General features: G+C 45.5%; 1 protein-coding gene across 1 annotated transcript in view; it reads left to right on the top strand.

The window, feature by feature from the left end:
* Positions 1-14062, top strand: part of PARP12 (poly(ADP-ribose) polymerase family member 12) — a 40333-nt gene that overhangs the window by 13912 nt on the left and 12359 nt on the right. Inside the window, exons 5-7 of the mRNA XM_025380793.1 lie at positions 3353-3476; positions 8466-8661; positions 12402-12543. Coding sequence (XP_025236578.1) covers positions 3353-3476; positions 8466-8661; positions 12402-12543 — 462 coding nt within the window. The remainder of the gene's footprint in view (positions 1-3352; positions 3477-8465; positions 8662-12401; positions 12544-14062) is intronic.

The raw sequence follows: 14062 nt of genomic DNA, 5'->3' as shown, positions 1-14062 counted from the left end.
GGGTTTATTCTTCTCTCTGGCCTGTTATTTCAAGGACTATAGGGAGGAATTGCTGGGGTGGATATGGTATTTTGTCTGCCAAATTGATTTGATTTCTATGACTCACCTCCTAGAAAGCCCCTGGAATGCCAAAGTGAGGTAGGGAACTTTAGAAGTAGGGAAAAGAAGTTGAGAAAGGGGACAGGAAGACCAGGACGAGGGAAGGGACCTTATGTCTCTACCACTGTGCTGGGACTAGGCTCTCACCAGCTGCTGTGGCTGCAGTGCCTTACGTGGTGCCTCCTGTCCTGGGCACCTTCCAGCTGTGAACAGTGTGGTCTGTAGCTCAACTTTGATTCAGAACGGAAGCCTCAGGCCTGCTGTTTGATTGTAGTGCCTTCCCCTGGCCCCCATGTCCTTCCTGAGGAAGCATCAGCCTGGAGGGCCCTATGGAGCGCACCTACCCCAGGATGTGCCTGCTTGCAGGGAGAGCCTGTCTCAGGCTGTCCATAGTCCACCTGTGTCTGGGTAGTTAAAGCATTTGAATACTGGGATGCCCTGGGGAGACCTTCTGCTCTCATCGCTGATCATTTCCTCTAGTGCCTTTCAGGGAGGGAACAGGAACTCGTTGGTCATGACCTTGGACCATATCTATTTTTATCTTCCAGGGCCCAGCCCCTTAATTATCTGTTGTATACACACCTGGTTGAGAGAGTCCAAGAGGTTCTCTGACCTAGTGAGATGTCCATGTTCAAACTGGACAAGTTAGTCCCTGGTGTGGCTGTGTCCAGCCTTGTTGAACTCAGAGGAGTTTCCTTGCTTGGGTGTCCCCACCCTGTTCCCTCAGTCCTCTCAGCCTGGCACTCTCTTCTGCCCTGTCTGCTCGGCCCAGTACCTGGTCTGTGACAAGCCCAGGCACCCTCCCACCCTCCTCCGTGGTACTTCCCCCACTGTGGTGCTTTTGCAGAGCCTGGGAAAGAAGTGGCATTGAGATGTGCCTGAAAGAATGCACATGATTTTAGAAAATTTTAATTTTTTTCAAGTATCAAATTAGCTAGTTTCATTATTATTTTGAAATACGAATTAAAAATGTACAAAGGACACTCAGTAAGAAATAAGTCCCCTCACACCAGTTTTCTCCAGAACTCAAGTTCCCTCCAAGAAACAGCTGTAATTATCCATTCCTTGAATATCCTCCCATTGAGACTTTATACATGTACAAGGGTATGTGTCTGTTCAGTTTCCTTCTTACACATGCACGCTATCATGGCTTTCTACCTTTTTCACTTAATTAGATGTGTAATTTTTGGAATGTATTATATCTTCTTGTGGTTCAAAGTTCAAAACATGCCAAAATGACAGAAGTCTTTGCTCATAACTTTGTCTCCAGCTACCAAGTTCCCTCTGCAAGAAATAATTTGTGCATATGTGTGTGTTTAGTCAGAATATCCCTAATCTTATTGTTTTTCTATTTTTTACCCAAATAGAGGCATTCTGTACCTTGTTCTCTATCTTTCTGCCTTAGAGCAGATATCTTGGAGGTAGCCAGCTGCATGTCACAGTGCAAAGAGCATCTCATTCTTTTTCTCTCCTTTCTCCCTGTCCTCTCCTGACACTCCTCTGTGTGGATGTAGCCGAACCTCACATAGGCTGTTGACAGGTAGGGAGAGGGTGTGGGTGGCGTTCCAGGTGGTGGCAGGCACCAGCAAAGGCAGGACAGGCAGCGTGTGCTTGGAGTGATGAGAGAAGGGAGTATCTGGCTGCCCAAGAGGAACATGGGGTTGGTGAGGGGAGTAGCTCACTGGAACCCATAGGTCTGGGCCGTTGTGTGGATGTTGGTGGGAGTGTGTCAAGGAAGGAGTGAGCATGTTGTTAGCCAGAAGAAGCAAGGAGCCTGTAACCATGCCGCTGACCTCCCTTCAGTTGCACGTATTGGGTTGGGTTGGATTTCTGGTAGAGATGAATCTGGCTCCATCTTTGCTGTGAAATCTGCCCATCCACCTGCCACGTGGAGAGTGATATTGAGGAGTCAGACTGCCCCCTGCAGTGATGAGACCTTTGACCTTCTCATGATCAGCTTCTTACTCTCATTAAATAAAATTCATAGGCCGGGCGCGGTGGCTCAAGCCTGTAATCCCAGCACTTTGGGAGCCTGAGACGGGCGGATCACGAGGTCAGGAGATCGAGACCATCCTGGCTAACATGGTGAAACTCCGTCTCTACTAAAAAATACAAAAAAACTAGCCGGGCGAGGTGACAGGCGCCTGTAGTCCCAGCTACTCGGGAGGCTGAGGCAGGAGAATGGCATAAACCCGGGAGGCGGAGCTTGCAGTGAGCTGAGATCTGGCCACTGCACTCCAGCCCGGACAACAGAGCGAGACTCCATCTCAAAAAAATAAATAAATAAAAATAAAATTCGTAGATGATATAAACCATCAACATACATATTTCTAAAAAATTGCTAGGTGTAGTGGCTCACGCTTGTAATCCCAACACTTAGGGAGGCCAAAATGGGTGGATCACTTGAGGCCAGAAGTTCGAGACTAGCCTGGCCAACATGGTGAAACCTTGTCTCTACAAAAAATACAAAAATTAGCTGTGTGGTGGTGCACACCTGTAATCCCAGTTAGGAGGCTGAGATGGGAGGATCACCTGAGCCTGGGAGGTTGAGGCTGCAGTGAGCCGTGATTGTGCTACTGCACCCGAGCCTGGGTGACAGAGTGAGACCCTGTCTCCAAAAAAAGAATAAAAATATAGTAAGGTCCTGTTAAAAAGTGAGGCATAAAGAAGGAAGATGTATGTCTTCGTTCATTTTCTGTTGCTTATAACAGAATACCTGAAACTGGATAATTTATAAAGAAAAGGAATTTATGTCTTACCTTTATGGAGGCTGAGAAATCCAGGGTCAAGGGCCTGTATCTGAGGAGTGCCTTCTTGCTGGTGGGGACTGCAGAGTCCTGAGGTGCTGCAGGGCATCACATGGCAAGGGGGCTGACCATGCTAGCTCAGGTCTCGCTTCCTCTTATAAAGCCAGCAGTTCCACTCTCATGATAACCCATACACCCATTAATCCATTCATCTATGACCCAGTCACTTCTTAAAGGCCTTACTGCTCAATACTGTCACATTGGCGATTAAGTTGTAACGTGAGTTTTAGAAGGGACATTTAAATCATAGTAATGTATATAATAAAATACAAAAAGTGTTTCCATATCTAAATGCTCAGGCACGCCTGCACTGAAAAAACAGACTCCACCACACATTTTCAGAATGTTCCCAGGTCAGCGGGCAGCACCACACCTGTTGACAACCACAAGGCTAGGGCATGCTGCGTATCGCCAAGCTATCTTACTCCTTTATGTTTTTATTTCAGATAAGTGCCATAGAGTTCATTTCCATTTGCCATATCGATGGCAGTTCTTGGATAGAGGCAAATGGAAGGATTTGGACAAAATGGAACTTATCGAAGAGGCATATTGCAATCCCAAAATAGACAGGTAGGAAATATGTCTCTTATCTCTGTTTTGTGCCTGGGCTTCTGTGTGCGGTGAAGCAAGGTTAGCTTAAACAGCAGTGTTTAGTTTTGATAACCCTTGCGCGCATGTGTGGCTGTCAAACACACTCTCTCCCTCTCTCTGAGCAGCCTAGTCTGGAGGTAGAAGCTGGGCTGGAATTGGAAGTCAGCGTTCGTACTGGCAGTTTAGTGGCTTTGTTCTCCCACTTCCCTCTCCTTTCAGACAGGAGCAATGGGGAAAGGAGAAGATGCTACCAAGACCAAGTATTAAGTTCTCAATTATTTGGTGCTGGGATTGATCGTGTACATCTATACTCATTATTACAGAAAAGCGAGAGGTGATTATTTCTGTTTGTGAAATTTTAGCCTTTGGCCTATACAGCCATACCGCTGAACTGCTGTTTATGGTTTAATCTTTAACTTTTTTTTTTCCTAAGCATGTCCTAGTATTTTCCTTCAGTCAATTCAGAGTAAACAGGGAATTCCTGGATAGGCTTCTTTGCAAATACTTAACATATTTTGCATTGAACTTGCTGAAATATGTTGCCAAGAAGAGAATTTGAGCCTACTTTTTGAGTGTATAAAATAAATTTCCACTTAGAGTGCAATTATGTGCAAATTGCTATTGGTAAAGTATGTGAAACCAATTACTCCTGTTAGGAGGATTAAACGGCTCACATACCACCGCAGTCTTTCTTTTTGAGGCAAAACTTACACACAGCGAAGAGCCCAGATTTTAAGCATACAGTTCATTGAGTTTTGACAAATGCATACGCTTGTGTAGCCAGCATTCTGATTGAGATACGGATCGTTTTCCTCACCCCATCTCCTTCTAGTCAGTGCCCACTCCCATCATTCACCACTGTTCTGACCTCTGTCACCATAGATCTCTGTCTTGCCTGTTCTTGAACCTCATATAAATAGAACTGCACGGTATGTACTGTTGTGTCTGGCCTCTTTCACTCAAATTCTCTACCCTCCAAATGAGCAGACTGCAAGGTCAGACACTTCCTGGCAGAGGAAGCACAAATGGCCAATTACATGTGGATCTGGATTTTTTTCTGCCACTCATTATAATTGTCACTGTGACCTGCTTTTTGTATATTTCTTTTCTCTTTCTGATCTTCTCTTAGATTTGTTTTCCTCATTTGGTTTTCTACGTTTACTAGTTTGGACGTCATAGACTGAATTTTTATTTTTTCAGTGGCTGCCCTGGAAATCTAAACAAACTCTTTATCTTAACAGACTTTTAGCTGAGCTTAAGCCAAGCAGTGCCTTTTATCATTCTGTCAAACAATGAAAGAACCTTGGAATGAAATTCTGACTAGTTTCATTCAAACTTATTTACTAATTATGTAAATTTGGCCAGATTACTTAATCTCATTTTACTTCAGTTTTACTACATGTTAAGTAGACAAAATAATAGTTTCCACATCATAAGGTTATTTTGAGAATTAAATGAGTTAATATACATAAAACACTCAGAACAGTGTCAGGCACATAAGTTGTGGGTCGAGCACAGCAGCTCACACCTGTTATCCCAGTGCTTTGGGAGGCTGAAGTGGGAGGATTGCTAGAGGCTAGGAATATACGACTAGCTTGGGCAACATAAAGAGACCCTGTCTCTACAAAATTTTTTTTTAAAAATTGAGCCTGGTGGCGCATGCCTGTAGTCCCAGCTACTCAGGAAGCTGCAGAGGGAGCACCATTTGAGCCCAGGAGTTTGAGGCTGCAGTGAGCTATGATTGTGTCACGACACTCCAGTCTGGGTGACAGAGCTAGATCTTGTCTCTATTTAAAAAAAAAAAATGCACTGTATGTGTTGCTGCTGTAATATTTTTAATCCCAGAGGTTAGAAATTCGTACTGTTTTAGGCAGTCAGTATTTGTTTAAGTTTACACAATTATCATTTTGTTTCTTACTTACTATTCCTTTGCTCACACTTTTCTTTGTTTATCATTTTCCTTCTTTAAGTTTTTCTGTTGGAGGTTGCTTTAGTGAGAGTCTGGAGGTAATTGTGTATTTTGTTAGTCTGAAAGAGTTTTTATTCCCTTCTCGTTCTTGAAAGATAGTTTTACTGGGTATTTTCCCCTCAACTCTTCAAAGACAATTTCATTGTTGTCTGCATTCCATTTCTTCTACTTAGAAGTTAGCTATCAGCCTAAATTGCGGTGGTATTAGTTCACTTCTTAGGGCTGCTGTAACAAATTATCATGAACTTGATGGCTTCAAACAACAGAAATTTATTTTCTCACAGTTCTGGAGGCTGGAAGTCCAAACTGAAGGTGTTGGCAGGGCCTTGCTCTGTCTGAAGGCTTTACAGGAGGATCCTTTCTTGCCTCCTCCAGGATTCTGATGCTTAGAAATCCTTGGCATGCTTTGGCTTGTAGACGCATCACTCCAATCTTGGCTTCCATTGTCCCAGGCATTTTTCCCACGTGTCTGTGTTCAAATTTCCCTCGTCTTAAAAGGACATCAGTTTTGGATTAAGGCCCACCCGAATCCAATATGACCTCATCTTAACTTTATATCTACCAAGACCCTATTTCCAAATAAGATCACATTCACAGATACCAGGGGTTAGACCTTCACCATACCTTCTTGGGGACACAATTCAATCCAGTATAGTAGATAGTCTATTTTTTCTTTCTGGCTGCTTTTAATATCTTGTCATTCTTTGTTGCTGTGCAGTTTCACTAAGATCTGTATGTGGATTTAAAAAAATTTATGCTACTCATATTTTGCTGTGCTTTCTGATTTCTTCAGCCATGATCTCCTTAAGTATTCCTTCTCTGGAATTCTCATTAGATATATGGTGAGGTCTTCTCACTTCATCTTTTATGTCTTCTAACTTCTCTTTTATTCTCTTTCTAAATTCTGCCACATTTCTTCCCCTCACGCTGTCAGTTCATTAGTTCAGCCTCTTCTGAGATGCAGTGTGTCCCATCGAAGTATGATTTTAAAATTTCAATTAAAATTTCTAAGGCTGGGAGCAGTGGCTAACGCCTGTAATCCCAACACTTTGGGAGGCTGAGGAGGGTGGATGGCTTGAGGCCAGGAGTTTGAGACCAGCCTGGCCAACATGGTGAAAATCTGTCTGCATTAAAAAAATACAAAAATTAGCTGAGTGTGGTGGTGCATGCCTGTAATCCCAGCTACTCCTTGGGAAGGTGAGGCAGGAGAATCGCTTGAATCTGGGAGGTGGAGATCACGGTGAGCTGAGATCATGCCACTGCACTCCAGCCTGGGTGACAGGGTGAGACTCTGTCTCAAAAATAAATAAATAAATAATAAATAATAATAAAAAAGGAAAAGAAAAACGTTTTGGAGGGAGTGGAGGAGAAAGAAAAAAATAGTGAATAGTAAAAGTTCTGGTTTTTTTCCCTTAAATTTACCCAGTTAATTTTTATAGTATCTTGATTCTTAACTCATACTTTTGATGCTCAATTCCTTTTTAAAAAACACATCATGTATATCTGCATCTGAGAATACTAATGTTTTTAATTCAAGGTGGTCTGATTTTGTTTTTGCTAACTTTTGCTCATAGTGTCTTTGTTTCCATGTTTTGTGATTGATTTTGAGCTCATGTTTGATGGAAATTTATTTGGAAATTCTTTTTTTTTTTTGAGATGGAGTCTCGCTCTGTTGCCCACGCTGGAGCGCAGTGGTGTGGTCTTGGCTCACTGCAGGCTCCACCTCCTGGGTTCATGCCATTTTCCTGCCTCAGCCTCCCGAGTAGCTGGGACTAGAGGCACGTGCCACCACTTCCGGCTAATTTTTTATATTTTTAGTAGAGACAGAGTTTCATCGTGTTAGCCAGGATGATCTTGATCTCCTGACCTCGTGATCCACCCACCTCGGCCTCCCAAAGTGCTGGGATTACAGGCATGAGCCACCGTGCCCAGCCTGGAAATTCTTTTGAGGCCTGAGTTGAAGGTGAATTCCTCCACAGGGGATTTGCGTTTGCTTCTCTGAGAACTGCTACTCTGGATCTTCTTTGCAGCTAATTCTCACAAAATGTGAATCATCCTAAAACTTCTGTGAGGCTTGAGTGGTTTATGAGTTCTCAGAGGAGTTTTTTCCTCCTTTATCTATAACCAACATTAATACAGGCAGGTTTCCTTGCCAGATGTCTTTGCAAGGCAAGTCCCCTCTCCAGTCCCCCTTTACTAAGGTGGGTCATCTTTTAGGTTCCTGGTTTTATGCAGAAGTATCTCTTTTGAGATTCAGCCTTCTGCCTTACTCAGATCCTACATTTTTTTCCTGTTTCCCCTTTGCGGCCAAAGCCCAGGCTCTCTGTCATTACTCATCGACACTGCCCTGGGATAGCTGCTGGCTCTTGCCCTCCCCTCCGCTCTCCAGTTTCGTACCTTCCTTTGGTCTTTAGGCAGTACTACATTTAGAAAGGGAGCGCATCTTGGTGGCTCAGGTGCAGGCTGTGCAGCCCACGTGAAAGCCCAGCTCACCCGCTGACTAGCTATTTGTCCTTGAATGGGTTTCTTCACCTTCCTGAGCTTCTGTTTTCCCGTCTGTGAAGTGGAGATAATAGTCTCACTCAACCTCATAGGGTTGTGGAAATGTCATCGCCTAATACATGTAAAGTGCTTAATGCAAGGTCTGGCTCACACAGTAAACAGTATGTGTTAGCTATTGTTAGTTTTGGCTTCTAAGCACTTCCCTTTCTTGCCAGCTCAGCAGTGCATTTTAAAAAATAATGTTTTCACCAACGTCTTCTGCATTTTGTACTGAGAGGAATTTTCATTGTAACTAGTCTCCCACATTATCTTGATTTTGATATTTTTATACCTCAAAACCGATCTGAAAAAGCAGTTTCCCCTACCTCTGGAAACTTTTTTAAAAATACGCATGTCACATTTACTATTCGCATCTCCCAGCTGTATGTTCTCAAGCTGAGGGACCTGTGTCTGCTTGGCTGGTGGGATTTTCAGTGTGCTGCTGTTTTCTTTTGTAGGATCCTGTGCTCTGAGTCAGCCAATACCTTTCACTCTGATTGTCTGAACTTTAACGCCATGACTTATGGTGCTACCCAGGCTCGCCGCCTCTCCACAGCCTCCGCTGTCACCAAACCTCCACACTTCATCCTCACCACTGACTGGATTTGGTACTGGAGCGATGAGTTTGGTTCTTGGCAGGAATATGGAAGACAGGTAAGTGTGATGGAAAGAGGGTGTTTTGTCCTGAGGATCCATAAGAGAGGAGCCAAGTAAAAGCCCCCATATTGTTGCCAGGGGCATTCTTAAGAGAGCTGAGGATCCCCAGGTCCCAGTGTGACTCACTTGCTTTGGGAGAGTTATGGCGAAACTAGATAATTTGGAATTTATTTGTATGAGCTTTCCTCTTTGAAGAGCTTCCATCTGTTGGCTCATGAGAACTGAATGACAGATTTGTAGTGAGATCAAGTTTCTTCATTGGTTTTATTAAATGGGATAGAAAGATGCTTCTCTTGTTGAACAGGTAACTTAACCCCAGAGCTGGTGCCTATGTGTGCAAGTGTGTTTCTGTAGCTGTGGTATAGAAGTAAAGGCTTTTCAAACCGGTTGTCTGCCATTTCTGCAACTTTACAGAAGGTAGGCAAATATAAGAAAATTGATTTACACCATGTGTAGATTTTGAATCCAAGCCAAATAACAAAAACTAGCTGCTGTCAATTATTCGCAGGTGTCTGTAGATGAGTCAGATTAAAGGGAGTCCCCTGGTCACTTATAGAAGTACAAATTTAGGCCGGGCATGGTGGCTCATGCCTATAATCCCAGCACTTTGGGAGGCCAAGACGGGCAGATCACTTGTGGTGATCTGGCCAACATGGCAAAACCCTGTCTCTACTAAAAATACAAAAATTGGCCAGGTGTAGTGACACACGCCTGTGGTCCCAGCTACTTGGGAAACTGAGATATGAATGAGAATCACTTGAACCTGGGAGGCAGAGGTTGCAGTGAGCAGAGGTCGCACCACTGTACTCCAGCCCGGGCGAAAGCGAGATTCCGTCTCAAAAGAAGTACAAGTTTAGGGAAGGCACCATTGATAAAGAACACCCCCTCCAAAATGAAAATTGATAGGTATTTTGCACTCTTCTGAGTTTTAAGAGGCTATATTAAAGCTTTAATTTCTTATTCTTAACTGCACTCAGAATGCGCTTTTCCTCTGGTCATCCTCTAATGTGAGCTCCATGAGGGCAGGGACTGTTGTCTTTCTTTCGCCCCATTGTATCCTGTGTGTGGAATGATGCATAGCCGGTCCTCAGGAACTAGACATTGGCTGATGGAAGGAGGAGGGTGTTGCTGACAGTGTCTCGTTGGTCAGCTGGAGATGGTCACTCTCAGCCATGGCCTTGCTGCCTTGCATTCCTTCCCTTCCCCTCTGCTCACCTCCTCCCCTCTTGCCGGCACCAGCCTCTCCTTGCTTGCTGCTCTGCCCTGCCTGCCTTTCCCACCTGTCTCCCTCCCATCATGGGCGGCCTGGGACTCTCTCTGACCTGCCCTGTGGGCCTCATCCAGATCAGCTCTCTGGGTTTGGTGAGGAGTGTGAGGGGAAGAGGCGGTGGCATGAAGAGGATGGGGAGAGGATGACTGTCCTGTCACGCTCCAGGAATCCCGGCTCCTTGAGATGGAGGGACAGATGGCAGGCGCAACACACTTAGCAGATGTGACCATCACTTTCATTTTGTTTGGCGATCTGTCCGGCTTCTTGGGGGAGACCCCTGGTTGCTGAATGAGATGACACATGGGCAACCCATGCAAAAGTAGGGTTCCCTGGTGGTGTCTCATCACAGCTTTGGGGGTTGGGGCCGTTCTCCTCCTGTCAGCCAACACGGAGCATGCCCCTTTCTCTCCTGTGCTCCTCCTCCTTTGTGGCAGTGCAGAAACTCATGGCGAGCAGTTTGAGAATCTCTGGGGACGAACCGTGTGGATGTTATTGATATGCCACGTGCTAGTGGGGGCGTAGAAACACGTGTAGGCTTGGTGGCTTCAGGCTGGACAGCCTAGGATGATCTGGTTTTTCTCATCCTCCCTTTCCTACACGTTTCTGATGTAACCCCACATTTAGGTTTCTTTTTTAGTTTTCTGCTAATTGCCACTTCAAAACAGTTTTCTCTTGATTCCCAGAAAAGCTAAGTTTTTTCTGTCTGAGCTCAAGAAGTACTCCAACATTTCATGTCAAAATCAGACACCTGCTGGTCCTGCCACAGGACATGTGGGAATCTGTCATTCCTTCCACATCTCACTGGTGCCTCCAGGTGCTAAACCCAGACCTTTCGCAGCTTAACACATAATATGGCTGCCATCGTTGGTTTCTTCTTCCAAACCTCTCACTGAGGGCAAAATAACTTTACTTTTTGCTTTATGCTCATCCACCTGCATCTTCCCTCCCGCTGTGACCACTCATCTGCAGGGATTTTGACTGGAGGCCTGGGGTGGGGGCAGGACGCCTGCATCTGACTGCTGCTTCTCCTCTCTGTTTTCCTGATTCAGAGCTTCATTTTCTCAGGCCCAAAGGGAAGGGATTGTTTTCTTTTCCTTTCCCCTTGTTGTCAGAAAGGGATTTTTATATCACGTCCTCTTCCTCCCTGACTCTAGTTTAGTGGCTTAGTTTTGAAGGAGGACAGAGTTCAGAGAAACTTAGGCACCACTATGAGACCGTAAACTAGGAGGCTGCTTTGCAAACCATTATACCTTGTAACACCCGCCCCTCGTGGTTCTCGTGATTGTCATCCCTCGGGCTTGGGCCTTGACTCAGGTGTCTTTTTCTTCCAAGAAACCTTTGCTGGGTCTCACCCTTCCTTGGTCATTCTTAGTTACCCCTCTCAGCATCTAGAGCACCTGTGAGACGTGTGTGGGACCTTGTGCTTGAGGCTTTGAAACATCTGCGTACTCTTTGTTCTCCTCCTCCATTGCTGGACTCAGTTGCCCAGAGGCATGGGTGAATCTCGTCTCACTCATTATTCTGTTAATAACACCTGAAGCTTGTGACCTAGGAGGACTAGGATGGTAGCAGTAGGGGGAGCAGGAAAATTGACAGGGACAGAGGGAGTTAGTTGGTTATAGGTTCAATAACTTTAATTTTAGTTGTCAATGTAATGTCAAATTTAATAAGAACAGTGAGGATAATAGTAACATTTGTTGAGTATGTTTTGTTCTGGGCACTGTGCTAAGTGCTCTGCATGCCTTATTTAAATGGTTTCTCCAGCCCTGTGAGGATGATACGGTCCTGTTGTGTAAAGGGATGAATGTGGCCTAAGTACTATTATTCATGTTATAAGCTTGAGATAACGGAGGCTCAGGGAGGTTAAAATCACTGGCCAAAGTTACAGAGCCAGCAGATTTGGGAGCCAGAATTCAAACTCAGTCCATCCCAAGCTATGAGATTTCCTGTAGGTAATTGTGGAAGAATAGGGATTGAAATGGATAATTAAAAAAATAGATGAAAGCTCCTAGGGACCGGAAAAACAAAACCTCTAGGAAGAGGACCGAGCTCTGATTAAAGGATGGTTGGAACATGAATAGACGGCTAAGAGCAGCCTGGCTTGTGCTGTCCAGTCAAGCAGCACTTGAGAAGTCACTGTTGCTGTTCTGCTGGCATTTGAGTGGCCGTCGCGTCCTCTGTCCTAGGTGACTTGAGTGCCCTCCTCTCCATTGCGCCCATCCCTGTCATCCTGCTCAGCAGGACCCATATTTACTGCCTTGTTTTTGCTAGGGCAGCTTCAGGAGAGAGTCATGTTGCCTCTGTTCTGTGCCTCTCTCTCCTGCCATACCATGCGCCCTGGCCTCCCTCTTCCCCACCACAGGACTGTCCGCCGTGAGCATCTCTGAAATGTGGCTTGGGTGCCACCAGCGTCTTTCCTCATCACGCAGTTTCTTGCCTTCATAAAGTGTCTGGCTTTCCATCGCAGGGCACAGCGCACCCTGTGACCACTGTCAGCAGTAGCGACGTGGAGAAGGCCTACCTGGCCTACTGCACACCGGGGTCTGACGGCCAGGCAGCCACCTTGAAGTTCCAGGCCGGAAAGCACAACTACGAGTTAGATTTCAAAGGTATCCTGTGCCCCTGCCCTCGCCCAGCAGAGCCTACCTGTGTTGGCTCTGTCCGTACACTTTAACCCTGGAGGAGCCATGTGCACATACTGGGGGCCCGGGTAGGTACAGGAAAGAAAAGCAAGGTATGCCTGTGTAGAAGGGGAGACAGACCTGGAGACAGATGACACTGGCCCTGTGCAGTGGAGGAAGAGCTGCATCGAGAGTGTGAGGAGAATGGACCCCAGGAGGGGCAGGAGCCCCAAGTGTGGAGGACAAGCAGGGTCAGCATGCATGCAGGGTGGTTGTCCTGCTGTGCCCAAGGACTAGCTTGAGTCCCTGACAGGTGTCCGAGGAGCTCCGTCGTGCAGTGTCTGCCTTTTCACTCCCTGCTGCGGCAGTGCTGCTGTCATCTTTTTTTTTGAGACAGAGTCTCACTCTGTCACCCAGGCTGGAGTGCAATGGCGTGATCTCGGCTTACTGCAACCTCTGCCTCCTGGGTTCAAGTGATTCTTGTGCTTCAGCCTCCTGAGTACTTACAAGCATGAGCCACCACACCTGGCTAATTTTTTGTATTTTTAGTAGAGACAGGGTTTCATCATGTTGGCTAGGCTGGTCTTGAATTCCTGTCCTCAATTGATCTACACCCCTCAGCTTCCCAATGTGCTGGGATTTCAGGCGTGAGCCACCGCGCCCAGCCTGTTGCCATCTTTTCTGTAGGCAACTTTGGAATTGATGGGTTTAATGGATGATAGGACACAGAGTAATTAAAAGTCCCTGGGAAGCAGATTTTCATGCACTCATGGTTTCCTGAGGCTGGGGCTGAAATGTTTCTTCCTGGTTGCCTTACAGACAGAAATAGGCCACCCTTTGGCCAGTTCCTCCAAGCAGCTGATTTGTGAGAATTTTTTTTCAGTTTTAATTTTGCTGTAGTTTCTCTTAAGCCATTTCCACATGAGTGTATTGGTCCCGCTTTATTCAGTTCTGTTTTGCCTGTATTTCACATTTTAAACTCCGAGTCCTTCTGAATGTTCAGCATTTTATAAGGGAGTAAGTGGGCCTTCCTTTAAACACGGGTTATGGTTTTCTTTATTTTTGTAGACCTTTATTCTATGTGGAGTATAGCAAAGTGTCTGGTGAATTATCCTGAAACCACTTTGGCTGTCTGTTTCTGGCCTTGGTTTTGCTTCTGGTTTTGTGGCACTTGTGGTTTTGCTTAGGGTAAATCACTGCCCCCTTAACATGCCCTTACAGAGAAGTTCTCCTCTAGAGTGCGAACTGCCTCTGCTCTGCTGGATAGTGCCAGCCACATGTGGTCTGGTTTGCTTTCCATAGCCTGACACACACCAGTGCATGAAAGGGGACAGTGAGAACATAGAAGTTAATCAAATCAGGACTGCCCTAGAGGTCGGGACTGTGTGGAAAGCACACATCTAACTGCTGCTGACAGCAGTCTGGAATATTTCTTTTAAATATCTGGAAAATATCAAAACAGATATATCAGAAATGTCAGATACCACCTTTATCATTCCCAACCTAG

This window comes from Theropithecus gelada, chromosome 3, assembly GCF_003255815.1.
Source record: "Theropithecus gelada isolate Dixy chromosome 3, Tgel_1.0, whole genome shotgun sequence".
NCBI lineage: Eukaryota > Metazoa > Chordata > Mammalia > Primates > Cercopithecidae > Theropithecus > Theropithecus gelada.
This window is presented reverse-complemented; position numbering and strand designations above follow the sequence as displayed.